Below are 22,665 nucleotides of genomic sequence, written 5' to 3'. Positions count from 1 at the left end.
CATGTGGTACAGACTCACTAGGACAGGGTCACTTAAGATACAGTGCTCTGAAGCTTTAAACAAGAACAGTAATAGTAATCTCTGGAATAAAAATTCTCACTAGTAATCAAGTGCTTCCTTTTGAGAGGAATATAAATGTTTTGGAGGTTCTCAGGCCTTTTTATTTTTTTTTTTTTCATACCACTAGCATCTAGGGTCAGAAGATGCAAAATGTTTCCTTCTAACCAGTTCAATGCAAGGTATAGCCTTTAAAGAGAGTAAAAAGCATTGTCTCACAGGAATGAGACTGTCTCCTTTTAAAATAGAACAAGAGAAGTCCTGAGATTTACTCTAAGCAGCCATTCTACACTGTTAAAGCAAGGCAAGAGATGGAGTCATTGCCAGCTTTATTGCAAAGGGCTTTGAAGATTAGGTTAATCATGTACCATCATGTCATGTACCAAACATTGACCCAGTGTACAAAACCAGACAATTGTTGTATCTGTTTATTAGCAGGCACAAGCAGAAGGAAGACAAGATGAAACACTTACTGTATCAAGCATCTCTTTGGTATGAGCTGCAGACAAACAGAATCTGGCTCTGGACTCGATGATGGGGGTGGCAGGGAAGCCCACAACCACAACACCGATGTTCCGCTTCAGCATCTCACGCCCAAACGCGCTGCAGAGAGAACGAGATCGTCACAGTTATTCCAGTGGTGGCAAAGCAGGAGCATGAAGGACTCAGTATGGTAACCCACACAGGCCTTTGTTGCAGCAAGGCTGTCACACCACAGTTTGGAGCTTCCAATGCTTTCTTTTTAGAGGCAGAAAAGCCTGCTCACAAAAGCCTTTTTTAAATTCAATCCCAAGGTGGTCCTTCTCAAAAGGTTTCAGTGTATTAAGTTCTAACAAAGATGAAAGATTATATGTGGCAGAGACTGGTCTTTAGCAGGCTGTTTCTAAATGGATTTGTAACCTAAGCTTGGAAATCTTTCCAAAAGGAAAGAGTGATTTTGGCTCAGAAGTTTGACTGTACAAGGAACCCCTCATGCTGCAATGCCCCAAAGCGGATGTTTCTGCAATTTCAAGATGTTTTGTTTTCATGAATTTAATTTTATTGAAGTACATTATTGTATCACAGAATGCACCACTTTATAAGTATCACGGGAACCACTGAATCACCACAGTAAATTGAGATAATCTGATACCTAATATGTTTAAGGAAGGTGTAAAAATACCATGCAACTGTCACACACTATCTTCAACAAAACAAATTCTTAAGGAGATTAAAGAAAGTAGTGGCTGTGACTTATACAGTGAGAGACACAAAGATCTCGATCCGATCTGTAATGGCAGTGCAGTTGGGGGTGTTTCTACAGGCCACCGGAAATGGTTAATCCTTTTTGACCAGACCTTGTTGTGAGAAGTAGCAACGAACTTAAGAGGTTTATAAGGACATATAAAAATAACATTCTTTTACTAGGTCTTTATATTTTCTGCCACAACTGTTTTCCTTATAAATAGGTGCATCCTGATACACTTAATTTTGTGTCCATTTATTACTCTCAAACGATTTTAAAAACAGGCTATAAGAGACAAAGAAAAGATCAAGTAAGTCTGATGCAGATCCTAAGGCCAACTCTTATCACAGCTCTCTGTTCCTTGCTCATTTTAAGTAAGATACTGGCCCAACTGCTCAGCCAATAAATATTTCCATTAACCTTTCCAAGGAAAAGATTGTATTTACTGGTAGAGAAGCTGGGCAGTGGAAACAGCTGCCTTTGTATGCTGGACCTGTAGTCTGCACCACCCATAAAGGTAACAGGCCTTTTAAAACTCTGTTACACTGAGAAGGGTGAAGAACAAGGGTATCTAGCTTCAAAAAAAGTGCCAGACTGAAGCCTGAGCTAGTCAAGCACTAGAGATGTTCAGTACAGTGTAAAATGAAATTATGTTTTCCAAATTTGAAAGTGTTGATTGAGCACTGCATTACACAGACCCTGAAAAGTAGCAATCAAAGCCAAGCCATCCCTGAAATCAGGTTTTTGTTTATGTTGAAAAAATTTTCAGTCTATACTTTATGTATCCTCTTTGTAGAATTTTAGCCTTAATTATCCACACAGCACTCCACAAATTGGCAAGAATTTATAAACCTATGTACTACAGTTGTTTTAGCATTTACAGTACCAATACCTGAGTGATTATATCTAGACCTCTTAAAAACTTGGGATTCATTAAATACATGTTGTTGTGTCCCATCATGTCCCATCCCCGCTGTTTTTCCTTTCCTAATTTCCAAAGCTCATCAATGAAAATGTTGGCTCCTTCTGATCCGGGAGCTAGTTGAAAGACTTCCCCCAATGACTTTTAATGTTAATTTCCATTCCATTTCAGCTCCTCTTTAGCACATTTGTACACTTTACATATAAATAAAATGGAAACACACAACCCAACCTTTAACACATGACACAGAGAGGCAAAATTGCTTCCCCAAAGTGCTTTCTTGATGCCCCAAGCTACAAGCCTCAATTTTCTCAAGATCACTTATAGAAGTTTCCCTATTTTACAGGACTCAGTAATGATAATAAAAGCAAAAATCAAATATTTTCTTATCTTTAGAAAACTCTTCATATTCTTACACCAACCTAGCTTTAAAGAAGATGGGTAAGAAGTTATGCTGTCAAACATACCCAATTTTTGCTGGCATGTACAGCATCAGAGGCACAACAGGGGAATCTTCATTTCCATAGATGATAAAGCCCATCTCTTTCAGTCGTCTCCTGAAATATCTTGTGTTCTCTGCTAGCTGCTGCACACGTGCTCTCCCTAGAAAAGAATTGAAGGTGAGACTGAACTCAATTGTCATAAGTCACATCCATAACTGCAAAACAAGCCCTCAAACTAAACTACAAGACATTAATGTCCTGCTTGTACTTATGGAAGCGTTAAAAATAAATGCAAATTGGGATTTGTACTTTCTTCTCCTTCATGTAACCAAGAATAATCAAGCATTTTCTGACAAGTCTGAATGGACCAAGAAAGGCACAACTATCAAGTCCAAGCACTGCCTAGTTTTTCTATATCAGGTTTTCTTTCAATCAAGAGGTACCTGGAAAAAAAAAAAGGCAGTTACCCGCTTTTAAACAAGATTCAAAGTTTTCTCAGAATTCACTTGTAACTGCATATTGAAGAAGAGTTTGCTTAGACTTTGAATAATTAATGGAAAACCTATTGAATCATCTGGTGTTGTTTTATCCTGCTTTTCTGCATTATTGTAAATTACTACCTTCCTCTTTAGATCTCTTTGCTGAACTATCACGTGGCTGCTCCCTAACCTTTTTCAGTTAAAATGAGCTGGGTTTAAATTAAACTAATTACTTCTGAAAATCCTGCTCACTTCAGTTAAGTGGCAGCAGCCAATTTATCATGTATTCAGCCATTTCTGTAGGGATTCTTTGATATTTGTCAAAATTAGTACATGGGACATTAGATAGCTAGTACAATTTAAATATTTCAAATGTTCAGATATATGCATAGAACAACCTATTTATCAGTTAATTAAATTCTAGCCTAGCACACTGTACTATGTTCCTGTATTGCCCAGAAAAAGGTTCACATAATCTCACTTAAGCAGATCATAATACATTTCTGATCAACTAATGCTCTAATGTGCTTACGAGATTAAGCACTATGCCTTTGATGAGACTATAATAAGTAACACTTATTATGGTCCACAAAGTATATTTCTGGATAATTGATTACCCAAACACTGCCTTGCCCAAGCAGGTGATTCATAAACAGAACCATGAAATGTACAGCATGCAGATCTGTGCCACATAGTGAAGGTGGCTGCTAAGACATTCATCATCTTCCTTTAAAGTTGTAGATAACATAAGGTGATTAACTAACAGGAATGCCAGGTCTCAAAGAAACATCCAACACCCACACAGCTCTGCTCTGCCAGAACAAATGTAATTTTAAGAGCCTATGTAGTATTTGCTGCCAAGAGTATCAGACATTCCACCCACAACCAGGCAATCAAAAGCAAAACCCCATCAAAGGCATAGCATAAGAAAAAAAGGTGAAACCTGTTAAGTTTGCAAAACTTGGCCTATCATTAGTAGGTAGAAGCTGGTATTTTTAATAGCACTGACTGCCATTTAAGACAGCTCTTCTTCATTAACGGTATTATTTCTTAATCTTTTCTCCCCCAGAGTTTCTCCAGAAGCTTAACTCCTCTTCCCCAAAAAGCAGTAAGAGTTCAGTAAAACACAAAGGCTTCTTGAACTTATGAAACTACATTTTTAATTTATTCACATCAGATCAGATCCTCTGCTGCAGACTCAGCTTTCTGTTACGTTTTCAGACCAATTATTTGGTAATTTTAAGTAACCCAAACTGCAAAATGAAGTTGAGAAGAAGAAACAAACTCAATAAAATTGAAAGAATCAAGCTTACTGCAAGATACTAAAAATAGTGGGCCAAAAGCCACTAGTTGCATTTCTAATATTGAGCCAATCAATAAACACACAAGTGTCCACAGCAAACTACGTGCAGAAAAAACGCTATTTTGGTATCTTCTGAGAAAGCTGCATTGCACACCTCCTACACAGAAATGCAACAATTTCTGATATGTCAGGTCAGTGATGTACAATTGTACAAAATACAAATCAGTTTTCACAAGTAGTAAGGTAACATACACAGCTGCTGGGATCAGCCCCTCTCCCAGGACAAGGAACGCAGCTTTTGCCATACATACATCTTCTCTGTGTTTCCATGAAGCATGGAGTTTACAGTGTTGAAGCAGAAGGAATTTCATCACCTGTATGGTTTTCCCCTCTATACATTCACACCCTTTTCCATGTTCTTGGGAGCCTTCCAGACTAAAGATTAAAGAGCAATCTTAATTTGTAGTTGGCAACCGCTTCACAGTCTTCCCTAAACTCCTACCAATAAAAACAGGTTATGATTCTAGATTTGTCCTTATAGATTGAAGAATGCTTTGCGATGTAAACAAGTCTCAAGAATGAGTCTTTCAGTTCTCTACAGAGATGTAATCACCTATTAAAAGCAACAGACAGATTTGGAAGATGTTGCCTTCTTTAGATTTGTAGGTCTCAAAAGTCTATCAGCTTTTACTTCACTCTAGAGCCATCAAGTAATTTAATGAAATTATTACTTATTTAAAAACTTACAATAATATTACCAAAAACTTGAAAATATATTCAGTGCCATCTCTACCCAATGGCTGACTACCCATCACACGTCATTACCATTTGAAGAGAACTGTAGTTGTGGTGAAGCAAAGCACCAGGAATCAAACAAAAAATGAGCACAGGTTCCTTGTCCTCTGCTTGCCTTTCTCCCTGCATTCAGTGCAAGTACTCTTCTCTGTACTTCAACATGTTTAGTCTCCTACTCCACTATAAAATCCTACACTTGGAAGAGTGATTCTACGTGCTAACTGAATAGGGTTTGCAATATTATGCAACAAGCATATATCCAGTGTTTGGCTCTACCAACATTTGCTGATTCAGCCCCATTGGTACCCACTGGTGTAGCAGGCTGTTAACTGCTAGTACAGTTCCACCATGTTTTCTGGGACCCCAAAGACAAACCAAGCAGTGCTGGAAACAGCAGTGAGTAGGTACCATTGCTAATCCCACTCGTGACCCAAACAGTGCACTGAAAACAGGACCTCTAAATTCCTTCCAAGCCCAAGCATCTCCTGAAGGTTAGAGCTTTGTCCACATCTGCTCAACTGTAGGCCTAGAAAAACTGTCAGGACTGCATACATTCTCCAGTAACTGGATTTTTTGGCAGTATGCAGCTGCATTTTTAAGACCATGCAAAGAAGGCCAGATCAGACACTACCCTGCCAACTCTTCTTGCATAGAAGTTGTGCAATCATTCCGGTAACATCCTTTCAGCTAGGAAATGGGAATGTGATGACCTTCAGCAAAGGAAGGAAAGGGGGAAAAATGGGATGATTACTGGAACGGAGTTCTTCAAAAGCTTAAAAAAACTAGAACTGTTTATCAGATCAACTCAAGTGTTTATCAGATCATGGGTCCTGTAAATGGCTTAAACTAGCTTCTGACAGAACAACATTGAAATTAGAGGATAGCTAATCACTTTTCCTGTACTTCTATACCCTTTTGCAAATTTACTACAGTCATATCAAGATTGCTCTTACAGTTTAGTAAAACAATTCCTTGCTTGTAGTAGCCTAGGCATCATTTAGTCTCAAGTGCGCATATATGTCCTAAAGAATATGCTGCCATTGTATCAGAAGTAAAGGTCACATGCCATCTAAAGGGGAGAAACTCTCCTGTCACAAATAAACAATGTAAGAAATATTCTTTAAAAAAATGTAGCTAGCATATACCTAAAAAAAAATATTCCAACACCCTAGAGAAAGTACTCCATTATGAATCTGAAAGCACATGAGATGCATATTCCTTGCAACTACTGGAAGTAAATTAGTATCTTTGCCAGAAGATATTCCCACGGGCTAAAACAATGACCCTGAGATTAGCTCAGATAATTAGAGCATGGTACCAATAATGCCATGGTTGTGAGTCCAATATCGGTATGGGCCATTCATGTAAGAGTTGGACTTCACGATCCTTGTGGGTCCCTTCCAACTCAGGATATACAGTGGTTCTGTGAATAATTCTTCATCACTTGGTGTGAAAGGTGTCTGCTTTAGAGGTCATAATGCTCAGAAAGGCAGAAGTTATAATGAAAACAGGAAGCAGAGAAGGCAGAGTTACTGAATGCCTTCTTCACATTGGTCTCCACTGACAAGACCGTTCCTCAGGAATCTCTGACCCTGGTCTGAAGACCAGGAAGGGTAAAGGAGTATTGTGAAGATGACTGTCCCCCGGTAAAGGAGGATTGGGTTAGAAAAAACCTAAGCAGACTTGACATCCACAAGTCCATGGACCCTGAGAGGATGCATCCACAACTGTTGAAAGAGCTGGTGGACACCACAGCAAGGCAGCTCATGATCATCTTTGAAAGGTCCTGGTGATCAGGAGAGGTGCCTGAAGACTGGAAGAAAGCAAATGTCACCCCGGACTTCAAAAGGGCAAGAAGGCAAACCCGGGCAACTACCAGCTAGTCAGCCTCACCTCAATCCCAGGAAAGGTGAAGGAGCACCTCATTCTGGAGACCACCTCTACCCACATGGATGACAAGAAGGTGATCAGGAATAGTCAGCATGGATTCACTAAAGATAAATCACGTTTGATGAATCTGATTGACTTCTGTGATGAATCAACTATCTGGATGGATGCTGGGAGAGAATGGATATTGTCTACCTAGACGTCAGCAAGACTTTTGACACCATCTCTCACAATATCCTCACAGGCAAATTCAGGAAGTGTGGATGGATGAGTGGACAGTGAGATAGATTGAGAACTGGCTGAACGGCAGACCTCAGAGGGTGGCAGAAAGTCTAGTTGGATACTTGTCACTAGTGGTGTCCCCTAAGTCCAATATTGGGCACAGTATTGTTTAACTTGTTTATCAATGACTTTGATCGAAGACATAAGATACCACCTCAGCAAGTTCACTGATGACATGAAAGAGTGGCCAATATCACAGAAGACTGTGGAGCCCTTCAGAAGGACCTCAACATGTTGGAGAGATGGGCAGAGAAGAACCGCCTGAAATTCAACAAAGGCAAATGCAGGGTCCTGCATCTGAGGAAGAATAACCCCGTGCATTGGTAAGGACTGGGGGCCGACGTGCTGGGCAGCAGCTCAGTGGAGAAGGTCCTGGGGGTCCTGGTGGACAACAAGCTGTCCGTGAGCCAGCAGTGAGCCCTTCCTTGTGGCCAGGAAAGCCAATGGTGTCCTGGGGAGCATCAGGAAGAACATTGCCAGCAGGTCAGGGGACGTGATCCTGCTCCTCTACTCAGCCCTGGTGAGGCCACAGCTGGAGTGCTGTGTCCAGTTCTGGGTTCCTCAGGACAAGAGAGACTGGGAGCTCCTGACACAGGTCCAGTGGAGAGTAACAATGATGATTAAGGGACTGGAGCATCTCTCTCATGAGGAAAGGTTCAAGGAGCTGGGCCTGTTCAGCCTTGAGAAGAGACAGCTCAGAGGGGACCTTGTCAATGTACACAAGTATCTGAAGGGAGAGTGCCAAGAGGAAGGATCCAGGCTTTTCTTGGTGGTGCCAAGGAACAAGGAAAGGGGTAATGGGCAGAAACTGATGCACAGGAAATTCCACCTGAATATGAGGAAGGAATTCTTTATTGTGCAGATGACTGAGCACTGTAACAGATTGCCCAGAGAGGTTGTGGAGTCTCTCACCACTATCACAGAATCACAGAATGAACTAGGTTGGAAAAGACCTTTGAGATCACCAAATCCAACCTATGACATAACCTAACACCTCCCCATCAATTAAACCATGGCACTGAGTGCCATGTCCAGTCTTTTTTTAAACACATCCAGGGATGGTGACTCCACCACCTCCCTGGGCAGATGATTCCAGTGCCCAATCACTCTTCCAGTGAAGATTTTTTTTCTGATGCCTAACCTAAACATCCCCTGGTGCAGCTTAAGACTGTGTCCTTTTGTTCTGTCAGTGGCTGCCTGGGACAAGAAACCAACTCCCACCTGCCTACAGCCATCCTTCAGGTAATTGAAGAGAATGACAAGGCCTCCCTGAGCCTCCTTTTTTCCAGGCCAAACATCCCCACCTCTCTCAGCGGCTCTTCACAAGGTTTATGCTCCAGACCCTTCATCAGCCTTGTTGCCCTCCTCTGGATGCATTTGAGCATCTCAATGTCCTTCCTAAGCTGAGAGGCCCAGATATTAAAGAAATGTCTGGATACAATCCTGTGCAAAGTGTTTAAGGGCAACCCTGCTTGAGCAGGATGGTTGGACTGAATGACCCATGGTGGACCCCTCCAACCTAAGCCAGTGTGAGATTCTGTTAGTACATAAGAGATATTTAAGCACATTTCTTCTTGAAGTATGAATTGAGTTGATATTGACTATAATTATCAGCAGGATAAAAAGGGAGCTGCACATTCCACCACAGTACATCTAAACCCCTTCTACCAATGACACACATCAACAGAGGAAGTCACCTGTATTTAACGTCACTCTCTCATAAAAGCTCATGCTTAAACTAACAGTCCAGATACTTAAGGATTCTCATAAAACCTATATTTACAAAATTTTGTTTATTAATAAATAAACAAGAATTGCTCAACAATTACAAATTTTTGCAAGGCCAGGATGAACTTAGCCTTTGGGAAAAAAAAAAAGAAAACAACAGTTCTTAGAACTAATGTCCATGTAACTTCTCAATTCCATGTTAAAAAAAATCATCTCTACAAAGAACTGAAGAATTTGTGGAAGTTACTCTCTCACAAAAATCTAGTATTCATAACATTTCTGTCATCTATTAAGGTTGATAAATAAGCTATCATAGATAGTATTGGACACAAAAGAAAATTCAGTTCAACCAGGATGTACTTGTTTCCCTCCCCCTGCCTTGATCTCAATGCAGTAGTTGGAGAGCAATCACAAATACGTTCTAAACAGTGCAACACTTCATCAGCATGGCTTCTTGAGAAATAAAAAGCATGTTGTATTATACACAGACAGAATGCCCTCTGACACTGAACTCAAAGGGGCAAACCAACTTCAGATAGGCAAAACCACACACAGACAGGATTTTATCTGCTTGCCACACTAGGGATCACTGCCTCCTGGATCTAAAACAAAGATACTTACTGCAGTATAAAGATTTCAAGGCAAAATAGTAGGACACATCCTGAAAAATTACTCCTCATCAGTGAAACTCTAAGTTGTATGCAGAAGCTCTTGGTCAACAAATACCAGTTCACATTAGGCAGCTATGATGAAGTCACTCTTATAATCTTTCATTAACCAATCTTGTAGATGCTCAACACTAATATTAGAGTTGTATTATTGCAGCCTTAATTTAACCTATTTACTTTGTTGTCAATATGGAAAGTGAGGCTAAACTAAGCAATTTCATGCCTTTGCCTTATGTACTGATTGAAAACTAACATATTTGTTTTAATGATGAAATGAAAAATGTAGAATAGAAAAACCCCTCTTGATATAAGTAGATTTGGAATACAGTACATGCAGAATCATTCCACTTGTGATACATATTTACTGGCCCAATTACTCAGTCCCTCAGTAACAGCTCATGCTGTAATGCAATCAAAAACCTTAAAGTTCAGTTTTCATCATGTGATCAAGGAAATTAAAACATTTATTAGCAGAGATTTGTAAGATTTCTGTAAGAACTTGTGAAGATGTAGTCTGACAGTAGCACACGGCCTCTGGTAAGACTTAGTATGTGTCTGAAAAGAAATAGGTTTTGTTAACAAGATTGTTGGGAGCATATTAAAGATGTTTTAAATCACCCTAAGAAAATTATAGCAAGTTAATATCAGATCCATTAGGCACCTTTAAGATGAAAATACTCTATTAATTCTTTGTAGAAAACTTGCTTTCAGTCTCTATTGTAATTCACTTCACACTGTTTTTCAAGCTGGTCCCATCTTATGAATTCCTGCCAGGTGTTGGAGGTGAGAAGCATTATATTAACTACTGATAGATGTGCCATCCTTAATTTATGGCAGAATCATTTACCTTAGTAGAGCTTATTTAAGTCAAGGAAGGGATGCATCCGGCAATCAGTTTACCTTGCCAAATACCACAACTTTACTGATGTTAGCATGACCTCTGCAGATACACTTTGCTAGGAGGGCTATGAATTTTATAGGACTGCTTACCTCGGCAGGTTTCTTGTCTTCTCCTCTCCTGATAGCCACAATCCAGGGAACATAATAAAACTTTTCCCTTTTTTGTACAAATGCTTTCCCAGAATTAAACAAGTTTTGATCTTTCTTAGAACTAAAAATAAAAATCAAGCTAACTAAAAGAAGGTACTTGGTCAACTAAAAGCTTATGGGGATTATGGCAGCTCTGAGTGCATGTATACACAAAATGGGTAAGGAAGGGACCAAGGTGAGTCATTCCATCAAACCTCCCTGCTCAAACAGGGTCAGGCTACAGCACTTTGCACAGGTATTATTTGATGATCTCAAAGGTCTTTTCCAACCTAGTTCATTCTGTGATTCTGTGATAGTGGTGAGAGAGACTCCACAACCTCTCTGGGCAATCTGTTACAGTGCTCAGTCATCTGCACAATAAAGAATTCCTTCCTCATATTCAGGTGGAATTTCCTGTGCATCAGTTTCTGCCCATTACCCCTTTCCTTGTTCCTTGGCACCACCAAGAAAAGCCTGGATCCTTCCTTGAACCTTTCCTCGTGAGAGAGATGCTCCAGTCCCTTAATCATCATTGTTACTCTCCACTGGACCTGTGTCAGGAGCTCCCAGTCTCTCTTGTCCTGAGGAGCCCAGAACTGGACACAGCACTCCAGCTGTGGCCTCACCAGGGCTGAGTAGAGGGGCAGGATCACCTCCCCTGACCTGCTGGCAGTGCTCTTCCTGATGCTCCCCAGGACACCATTGGCTTTCCTGGCCACAAGGAAGGGCTCACTGCTGGCTCACGGACAGCTTGTTGTCCACCAGGACCCCCAGGTCCTTCTCCTCCAAGCTGCTGCCCAGCACGTCGGCCCTGATGGAAAGCAGCTTGCATATGGTGTGAAAAGAGATCAAAGCAGCAGATCTCAACCTACTTTTTCAGGAAATAATGCTGAAAGGCATTTTATAACCTACGTATTAATGTTTGCTAACTGTTGTGTGGACTAAAAAGAGCTTTTGTAAAGGGTACGTTCTGTAGCATCCACCATTGTTCCCAAACTAAATGACCACCTTATAACCCAATTTTACAGAAATCCTGGACCATGTAAGCTTACTACAAATTTATAGCAGACATGTATACAATTAAAAGTCCTCCATCACAGAAAACAAACAAACAAAGATAAAGAGAAGGAAATCACAATCCACTTCAATGGCACAGAGAACAATGTGATGCCATTGTGTCCTGTTTCTCCAAACAGACAATGGCAACATACAACCTACACAGCAAAAATATGGACCAGGCTGCAATACTCCGTGGTTGCTTTTCTGAGAGCACCAGCATCTATGACAGAGAAGATAAAGCACAATTTCATTAACATGGATAGTGCTTTTTCTCCATATACCTTGCTATCAATGGGCCAAACAAAGAAAATAAGATAAAATTTCTTCTTCAAAAGGTCTATATTTTCAGACATTGTGGAGTGCTTAAATCAAAGTAAACTGGCAAGGAAAACTCAGTTACATATATCATTCTCTAAAAGTTTGTTTCTTCAAGTCAGAGTGATGCTATTATACAATCAAGCTTGTAAATTTTTCCACATTAAAACCCCCTTGTTTTTGCAAAGGCTTATACTTTCATTCTGTTTATTATTCCTACATTTCCATCTTTTGGTTGGCTGTTTCAGTGAAAGACATAATTCAGCATATTATGTTTTGGAAACAAGCATTTTTCAAATCTCAACCAGGAATTCAATATTCTTCTGCTGATTTAACAGATTCTCCACTAAGCTTTCAGAAGCTAAGTTGCCTCCCAAGGGATTATGAAGATCTTTTGCAATGTTAACATAATAAGACAAGCTGTTTTCTGGACATTATACTTGTAAATACCTCAACTTTAAAAAAAAAAAAAAACAACACAACAGCCCATGTCTTTTTTTTGAGACAACAGAAAAGCATTACTACCCTTTAACTGCCATGAACATATTTTTCATAGAAGATACAGAAAACTGTTCTCTTGAAGGCTTCTCCTGAAAAGCACAAGTCAAGCATGACTTCTAATAATATATGCATGATGAAAAAAAATAGTAAAATGTTTTTGGATTTGCCAACTAGCAGAAAGGACAAGCACAGCTTATGAATATCTGACTGGAAGCAAGGGTCAGATTAGAAACAAAGTAGTACCTATTAGGGACTACAGTGAGCAACTTAAAACCAGAGAAAGTTGAGTGAGATTTTAAACCAACAAAGAGCACTAAACCAAATTCCACTTCAACAGTGATTAAATGCCAAAACTTTTACCTTTTCAGGAAAAGTTGAACTAAGAGACAGAGAGAGCACAATGTTGTTAAAAATGCTGTAATGGATGTTTAAGGACCAAGCATGTGCTGATTTCGAGCCAATTTTAAGACACTTGTAACATCATCTGTCAGAAAGCAGACTCATGACATGAACTCACACCCCAAGGCAGAAAGAGGGATCAACAGTGATTCCCCTGCACAACCCACCCAAAGGCATCACTCACCCACACAGTGAGGGAAAGCTGACCTCCTACAGCAGCCTATTCTGCCAGGCTTAAAAAATTCATTTACAACAGCTCATAAACAAGATGGAGATATAAAGCAAAGTTTTGCTGGTTTCTTCTGAGAAATCCCTCTATAAAGGATAATAAATAAAATTTTATTATACATTGCCTACAGATTTCTTATTTTTCTCTTCCCTATTTAAGTTCCAGCGACAAGGTAACTCCGCATGTTTTAGTCTGCTTCCTCCAAGTTTGGTTATGTGAACACCGCATCACTGCTAATATTTGCACTAAGAATTTTACATCCTCTCCTTCAGATGCTGTCTGCAAATTTTCATTATAGATCTTCAGAAAAGTATTATATACAATTATACAATGTAACCTGAGATTGCAGAGAGAGATATTAAAATGTATGGGCCGGAATACTGTATTCCCTCCGTTTTATATTAGAAAGAACCAGCTCACATCAGCAAATGCCAAGAGAACCTCCAAGCACAATGGGAAACATAAACAAAGTAATTAGAATAATTCCTTAACTCAGTGCCTTTATATTACTGTTTAATAACTCAAACTGTAGTATTCAGCAAACCAGTATGAAGAGAGAATCAACTCACTGGGTTTTTTTCACAGGGCCGATGAAGAATCCAGGTTTAAAGCAAATTTGGGAATGGGAAGAGTCTTTGGGCTGTATTTCTCAAGCCCAAGGTCACCCGAAGGAGCAGGCACCTTCCACTAGAGGCCAGCCCTGCACCCCAGGAGTCCCTGGCCACAGTACCTGCTCCCCACTGAAGGGCTGCATTGCAGCACAGGAAGGCTGTGCTTAAGTCACCCAGGAGAAGCTAACGGGACAGCTGAGTCAAGTTATTTATTCTTCTGACATACTTGCATGCTTCCCGAGTTCACCACTCAGGAGAGAAGCTACAAATAACGTGGAGGGAGAAGAGTGGTTTAAGAGTCAGCGCACTTGAAAGCATGGACGAGGAAATCAAAAGACGGCTGCGAGCTCATGTTCGTTGGCCATATGGCAGCAGCATAAGCAATGATTTATTTTAGGAGAAGCAGTGAAGGGCTAGGCTTGTAACCATTCTGAGTCAACCCTATAACTGTGGCTTTTAACAACACTGTATGCAGGGGATTTGCCTGGATTATGTAGGTACTCAGTATGGAGCCACTGTAGAGGTGATGGTAAAAATGCTCAGTGCTTTAAAGGAGAGAGGAAAACAGCTAAATCTGATTTTAAAAATTGGCAATGGTAAAGCCAAAGAGAATCAGAAACGGAAGAAGGAGGAAAGAAAAATTATGGCTGATATTCTTGGCATTAAAATGTCTCAGAGAAACAAAATTTATGCTAATATAAAGTATCCGTCATTGCGTTTGCTATCAAACTAAATAGTTCCAGTGGAGTATAAAGGCATGCCAAAAAACAGCTGGGTGCATGTACTGTGTATTCACTGAGTTTATATATACTGGTGAGATTGAAGCCTTTGGCATATTCCAGAGCCCAGAGGAGTATTTTTATATTTGCACTTTCTGATTTTGTTTGCAACTACCAGCTGCATTTAGAGAACTCCAACACAGCCTGCTCTCCCCATTAACTTCATCATAAAAAGATGTATCTCTCATCAAGAAGAGATCACGTTGCTTGATGTGACTGGAAAGATGCAATCTGTTAGAATCACAGAACAGTTTGGGTTGGAAGGGATCTTAAAGATCATCTAGTTCCAACACCACAGCCTTAAGCAGAGACACCTAACACTAGACCAGGTTGCTCAGAGCCCCATCCAGCCTGGCCTGGAATGATTCCAGGGATGGGACATCCACCACTTCTCTGGGGAACCTGAGTCTGTGTTCCACCAGACCAAAATCTAGTCTGAATTTACTTTCTTTTAGTTGAAAAACATTCAACAGTAGGACCTACTGCAACAGGTCCTACCAAAACATTTGTCCTCATCTTTCGCATAAGCTCCCTTTAACTACGGAAAGACCACAACAGAGGCACTTAGCCAGAGGATCCTACTAATTGTTCAAAATAGCACATTTCACAGTTTATTATTCTATTAATAGAATATCTGTGTTGGCGACCATGAAAGAGCTTGAAGGATCTGGCTGCATATACACTTCAAATATCACAGTAGTAGCATTGCCCAACCTTGTTGTAGCCAATGAAGCATTATCTGCAAGCCTGATTCCTTTATACTGCCCTGCTCTCTGTATCATTTAAACTTCTCTAGAGCAGTGACAATATGTGTACAGCAGTGAGCACAACAGTCTTAGCTCATGTCAAAGGGTTTCTGCAGTATGGGGACACAAAGATGTTACAAAATTACACTGTAATAAAATCAGCTAAAATGGCCAATCCTCTGTGCAGACATGACAGTATTATAATTATTTGATTAGTCATAATCTGACTCAAACAGCAGGCTTCATCAAGTGAGCAGAAAGACTTTGAAACAAGATACATGTGCTAAGGAGACCAGCATGAATAAACATTAAGGAGTTAGTAAATGCAGTATTAAAACCAATTGATGTAAACTGAGCCAATGTTTATCGAACTACAGGAGTCAGCTTTTGTACAACAAAAATACTTTTTATAAGATCCTGAAAATTCAAGCTTGAAAGAGAAAGACATTAAACCAGTAGAATTCTACTGATCATACAGAAAGAAAAAAAAAACCATAACAGGTAAACAGTTCATCCTGCCTCAAACCTGGCCAACCTTGGTTCCTAAAACAAGTACACACCAAACATTTAGTAATAGTTGCAAATACATAAAATGAGTAAATTCCATTGGAAATATTGATAGCTGAAACTTGGAAATTATTAATTCATAGTCATTCAAGTGGAAAGAAAATTACTTCTTGAAAACACAATTCTTTAATTATCTTGGATGCATGTAGGTTTAATCTTCCAGGTGCACATACATCATCAGTAATCAACTTCTATACTTTTTGCATTTGTAGTTGGAGTTGGCACAATTGTATAGCAACCTGCATCTTCCCCCATGTGATTGAGACAAGGCTAATGTTCAGCCTTACATGTGTCCTCTACAGTCTCTCAACTACAGAATTCAGTAACCTACTAAGGACTCAGAGAAAGGTTATTATGCATGAAAATAACATACCAAGTGTTAAGAAAGGTAAATCTAAAAATCAGGATAGAAGACTCCACTGAGTCCCTATCATTACAATTAGCCAACAATGGGTCCAAGTCTTCAAAACATATATGAAGAGAGGGCTACTTTATGAAATATAGCATCACTATTATCTACTGTACCAGTGGCAGGGATTCTGATGAAGCCACGAGTGAAATGTAAGATTGATGGACCTGCAGGTGTCTGAAAGACATTAAGTTATTTTGGTTTATGTTAGAATATTTTAGCAGAGCATGCTTCCACTACTAGAGAAGACTTCTGTAACCAATCCTAATATTCATGGAGTGACTGCAGCCACTGATAAACTGAAGCCTTTAACAAGATTCGTTTGCTCTCTATAACTGGAAGTTTCAGTCCTGAAGTACAAAGCTTAAAAAAATTGAAAATGCAAGAAGATTTGGAGGAAAGTCGATTATTAGAAAGAAAAACTAACTAACTAACTAACTAAATAAATAAAACCCTAGAAGCTGTCAGTCATTCCTTTGCAGCAAAACAGCAAAATAGTAATCCTCAGGGAAGGAAGAGAAATTGACTGTGACCCTCATGAGGTGTGTAAGTAGAGTAGGAATGAAAATTGGAATTTGCCTTAGAGAAGTTTTTTTACTGAAGGAAACACCTTTATTGGAGTGCTTTGGTACTTCAGGACTACAGGGTGACTAAATAGAGAAAATGGCATCTCAAAGACATAAGTGGACAAGGCAAATACAAGAAACCCATCTAAACAATGGGTAAATTTGAAAGACAGGAATCGAACAGCTACTCCAGAACTGCTGAGCAAGGGACATGTAACAGCTTGTACATGGCACAAAACAGCCTACCTGGCATGGTAAGAATGTCCTCTTGGGTCTTGCCTGCTTACCAATTAGCACATCCTTTTTAAGTATGACAGCATTCTACACATGGTACACATGGGCATCATTCAACTCCAGACAGAGGTTCCAAATGCTTTGATGATGTCCTGATGTGAATCTGCTCAATCAGATCTCAGAGTATGTAATACATCTAGGGTCTCTCCAAGAAATGAGATGCTAGAATTATCCTCACCTGGCCAAGTCTAGTAGGATGGGCTGACATGTTGTATTGGCTTGTCAAAGACCATCAGAAGGAATCTCATCAGAGGACAAGTCAGCTTCTCTGACCATAGGCTGGAACTGGCCATAAGCAAACAAATACAAATCACCTACTAAGCATCAGGAACTGGTATCGTTCCCACAAGTGTCAATACAATGATGGCATTTTAGGATGCATCTTGCACAGACAATGACTCTGGAAACATCTGCTCTGCACCTTTCCTATGGCCCTGAAAAATGCTTTGGTGGAATGTAAAAGAAGCTCTGCAGATTTATTATTCTCTGTGTAAAAATATAAAATGTCCCAAGTGGTGAAAAGAGCTGTTACTGACATGGAAGGTACCACTTCCACTTTTCACAAATTCTTTAGGTTGGAATAGATGTCTTGAAATCAGTCAATCCAATCTGCCTGCTCAAGAACGATCACCTAGAGTAGGATGTAGGTGTACAGGTTGTAGGAGGTAGTTTGAGAGAGTAGGTTGCCCAGAACTGTGTCTAGTTGGGGTTTTGACTGTCTTCACAGATGTAGACTCTACAACCTCCATGAGAAGTGTGTTCCAATTCTGAGCACCCTCATAGTTTGCATTTTCAGGAACTCTTTCCCTCTTCGGTAAATCCTAAAATTATCAGAGACTCACAATTTACCAGGTGCAGAAAACATTACACACATTAATTAATACAAACTACAATTACATACATATAGCTCTACCTTGTACTTTAAGCTGTCTTCCACAATAGAGGATAAAATTTCAAGTCTATTGGTTTGAGAGACAAATAATATTGAGTACTTTATAACTTTTGCTCATCCACAAACTGTGCATATTAGATATGAGGCATTAGCCTAAATAGCTTGAAGCTGCTGAGGCATTTTGCCCACAAAAGGTGAAGGTCTAAGCTGCCAAACCCCAGAATAATACACATCCGCTTCTTATGTATCCTGGCAGCTAAACAGTGACTAAAACTTGCCAGGGCACTTTGCTCATTATACATAGAATTCTTGACTGAATTTTAGTAACAACTCAACATGGCTTTAGAGTTATTTTAACCTGTGGCCAATCCCCACATGCACGTCCAAACTGCCTAGCCACAGAAATAACAAGCATAGCAATGTCAGGTTCAAAGTGATTCCTTTTACATCTAAATCTAAGTTAAATGTTATTCATGCCACATTGTGCAAATATAACTGCAAGGATCCAACTCCAAAAGCAGCAGTAGTAGAAAAGGAAGAACTTGCAATGAGTGATATTACTGCTACTTCAGCCCAAATAAATGAGATTGAAATGCTTTGCAGAGTTAGTTGATGACACTTTTCTCTGCAGCAACTAGCCTCACAAAAGATACCAAAAGAACTTGTCAAGAATAAACTTCATCATAGTGTGCTGTGATTATGTTTTTAAAACAAATAAAAACAACAAATGGAAGACATTTCTAAACGCTAAACAGTAATATACGTCAGGAGAATTTAAAATTGCATTCTGAAATAAAGTCTGGAAGGAGGTATCAGACAACATTCTCAACAAATCAGACACTATAGGAAGTCACGTGCAGTATGTTTTACTCACAAACATTTAAACCTGTCTTGCAATTCTAATTCAGGCGTTATGAGAACGAAAACTGCCTCTATCCTCCAAGATTCTTGCAGACATTTCTGTTTAATAATAACCATTGGCTCAGATGTTTATTTTTGACAGGGCACAAGAACTGAGCCTGAATGTATCATATCATTAAATGGTATTATAAAATTAAAGAAATTAGAAGAAGAAATAATACTTTGGCTAGAACAGCAAGAAAAAGAAGTAGCTGCCAGGAGAACAAATTTGCTAGCAAACTACCTAACAGCACTCTGAACTTTTACTTATAGATGTGAACTGACTACTTGGCAGACTTTCAGAAAAAGAACCTACCACCCTGAAGCTACAGCAACAAACAAGTTTAAGTACAACCAGTTCTTGAGAAAAACCCTTTAATAATCTGCACTGTTCTTTCTGCTAGGTGAGAACTACACTAACAGTCCTTGGGTGGTAAAGTAAAATAAATGGTGCCAATTGCATGTGAAATACTCAAGATTTCCATCATCATTTTTTCAAGTTCTCCTTCAAGAGATTAGTGGAATTTACCTTGCAGCAAGAATTAGTTCCTAAAAAATGCTATTTACCACCTTGCTTTCTGAAATCTTCCTTTAAAGATGTATCTAAAAGACATTAAAAAACCCCAAAAACTTAGTGACTCATTGAAGGTTAAACCATGACACCAAACACAGGGAAGTGTGCCATTTATATAAACAATCATTATTTCTTATTTTCTACCATCTGGACATAAACCTTTTACGTCACCCATTGGTACCAAAAAGCTCTAGCCTTGCCAGAGCCATGTCATTTATCACAACCAGATGGTGTGCTGTCAATAAAGGAGGGGCTGCTATCATTCCAGGGCAGAATAATTACCTTTCCTTTGAACCAAGGACAATGTTTTCAATAAAAACTCAAAGCTGTTTAATGCAACTTCCAGTCTGTCAAGACTCCCACTGTGCAGCTCCAGGATTCATTAGACTCACAGAAGTGAAGGAGACCATTTGTTAAAAACACAGCACAAGTGTCTCAGAGGACATTGATGACACGCAATTTAAAATTCCCCCAAATAGTAAAGACATTTTGAATCTTCTTTAAAGCTTTTTGCACAGACTCTTTTCATAACAAAATTTCCAGCTAAAGTAGCTGTACTGCATTAAAATGCCACCTCTGTCCCAGGCTTTTTAGGTAAACTATGGAAGATATTCATTGCTCTACTATGCACCTCTTCTGCTTTGCATTTTTGTATCTCAAAAGTTGGAGTAGCAACATTTATTCCGGGAGGAAAGGTTGTAAAGCACAGAGAATTAAAATTAACTAGCAAGCAATGCTAAAGAACGGCTGTGTCACACACCAAAACACTATTAGGCTGACACTCCTCTGACATCTGGAAACACATGGCAATCATAGTGGAATAATTCAGAGGACTGGACCTTGCAGGGTAATTAAACAAGTTACAATGCAACCAAACGGTACCTTCACTTTGAGCAATGCAAGAAACTGGATGAATTTCACTGCATACTAACTCTCCCCTTGAGTTTCAATCCCCACCAAATAAAAAGCAGTAATTATTTGAACACTCAAAGCATTTTCTGTGCCTACTTTCACGCCAAAAACTGACTTTGAACTTGTCCTTCTTTCAACAGTACATATTTAATGAAGTGGTTAAGAAACACATCCTTTTTTTATAACACCAGAACATTTTGTTCACCTCGAAAAAGTAGAATAACTGTCTAGCTTGGGAAATTAAACATGAGCTGGAAGTCCAAGTGTGACCATTTCCAGGAATTATATCTAACAGAATAGAACAGAAATATTCCTGCAGTTTCAGTTCCACAGTGGTAACAAATGTATTAAAAGATGTCTTAGCTCAGTTTACTTTTGATTGACCCTCTCTCTGGCTAAGATCAAATCAGTATATTCTTCTCTTCATGTAGCAGTTGCCTAAAGGATGCTATTATAGATTCTATTATATTTTATATGTGATTTACAGCCTTAGAAGCAAAATACATTGAAGCAAAACATGATAGGAAACAAAAAAAAAAACAAAACAAACAAACAAACAAACAAAAAAAACCCACACCAGAACAATTGAACAGCATCTAAAACTTTACAAAAATTTCAGCTGACAAATTTCTGCTCATCACCTCCAGAAGCTGCAGTAAGTAGCTGATGACTTACCATCCAGAAGACCACAACTCATTAAAAAAAAGGTAGAAGATAAAGCATGATTCTTTGGTTCTCCCAGGAAGCACAGTTACATGCATTAACAAAAAGCTTCACAGAGAAAGAATAAGTTGTCTGAATGAGCAAGGGTGGCTCTTACCTTTGGACACCAGGGTCCAGTCCCACCAGAACTTAACATATCACTGGAAAATCTCTTTGTTATTCACTCTAAATAAGCACGTGCAGTGGGGGCATAACACACTGGAGGACAGCAACTGATAAACTTCCACAGACACACAGATACAGATCTATTTTTACTAAACATTTCTTGCACCTATGCAGTAGGATTAAAGGAGATTTTGCAGGTTTTCCAAACTCCAGACACAGGTGTGCAGCAACTCAGTGTGCGAAGACGCACACAAGAAAAGGCTCAATGCTCTTCCCAAGTTGGAGGCTTTTGCTTGCTTTCCAACACACGACAATTAGTCTCACCTTGATAACAAAACATTTTTACTGTTTTGTATAATACTGTTATTTCCAATTATGCCATATTACACACAGAGTATACTACAAAATCATCTTTTTTGAGATTCCCCGACAGCTATAAAGCATTAACGTTGCTACTACTATTAAAGCAATATTAGTGAAAAAGTAGAGCAAACAGAAACCAGTCAATCCCCAATCAAGCTAAAGGCAACTGAAGGCATTCATCTTTACATGAAGAAAATACATTCAGAATCACCAGTACCAACTGATGCACAGTACTTGGAAAAATAAAGCCAAAGAACATAGGCTACACCACAGCACAGATAATCAACTGCTAATTATGTGAGCACTTACACCAAGGCAGAACCAGACTGCAGCATGTTCAGAATCTTCCTCTTTATCAATCTCCTGCTCCAGTAAGTGACTGAAGAAGTGGTATCACCTTCTAATTAATACCATATTAAAATAATGTAATACAACTCCGAGGACAAACATGTCTGAACAGTTTTCATGTAGGTTTTATTATTACTCTTCCTTCTAGTTTGCAATTTACATTACCTAATTAATCCAGATTTTCTAGAGCCAGGAACTAAATTTAACATCTTTTATTAACTGAAACACCTTAGTCCCTCCTGACACCCATAATGAACTGATGAACTGGCATCTACACTGATATGCAATTAAATGAAACAGGGGGTCACACCCTAGAAAAGCCCACAACTAATAAAAAACACAAGACACCAGTGATCAATTTTGCTGAACTTTGTGTGAGCTGTAATGAAGTGAATTTCAGTACAGTTCTGGAGAATACAGATTTTTAAAGGCTCCACTGGTATGCAACATCAAGGCTTGCATACTGACTAGCATTTTTTAAAATACCAGATATTTTTAGCATTCCGATAAAAATACAGCCAATAGAATACACCGACCATTTCAACGGATGAACTT

General features: G+C 39.2%; 1 protein-coding gene across 4 annotated transcripts in view; it reads right to left on the bottom strand.

Moving 5' to 3' along the window:
* Positions 1 to 22,665, bottom strand: part of SPTLC2 (serine palmitoyltransferase long chain base subunit 2) — a 78,676-nt gene that overhangs the window by 10,415 nt on the left and 45,596 nt on the right. For all 4 annotated transcript variants that reach the window (XR_008431426.1, XR_008431427.1, XM_053945593.1 and 1 more), the window contains exons 10-11: positions 2,672 to 2,807; positions 531 to 660 (exon numbers count right to left, since the gene is read on the bottom strand). Coding sequence is in view for 2 of the 4 variants with exons in the window: in XM_053945593.1 (XP_053801568.1) it covers positions 531 to 660; positions 2,672 to 2,807 (266 nt within the window). In the remaining 2 variants the exon portion in view is untranslated. The remainder of the gene's footprint in view (positions 1 to 530; positions 661 to 2,671; positions 2,808 to 22,665) is intronic.

This window comes from Vidua chalybeata, chromosome 6, assembly GCF_026979565.1.
Source record: "Vidua chalybeata isolate OUT-0048 chromosome 6, bVidCha1 merged haplotype, whole genome shotgun sequence".
In the NCBI taxonomy this organism is placed as follows: domain Eukaryota; kingdom Metazoa; phylum Chordata; class Aves; order Passeriformes; family Viduidae; genus Vidua; species Vidua chalybeata.
The sequence above is the reverse complement of the archived record's forward strand: the minus strand, read 5'-3'. Positions and strand labels throughout refer to the sequence as shown.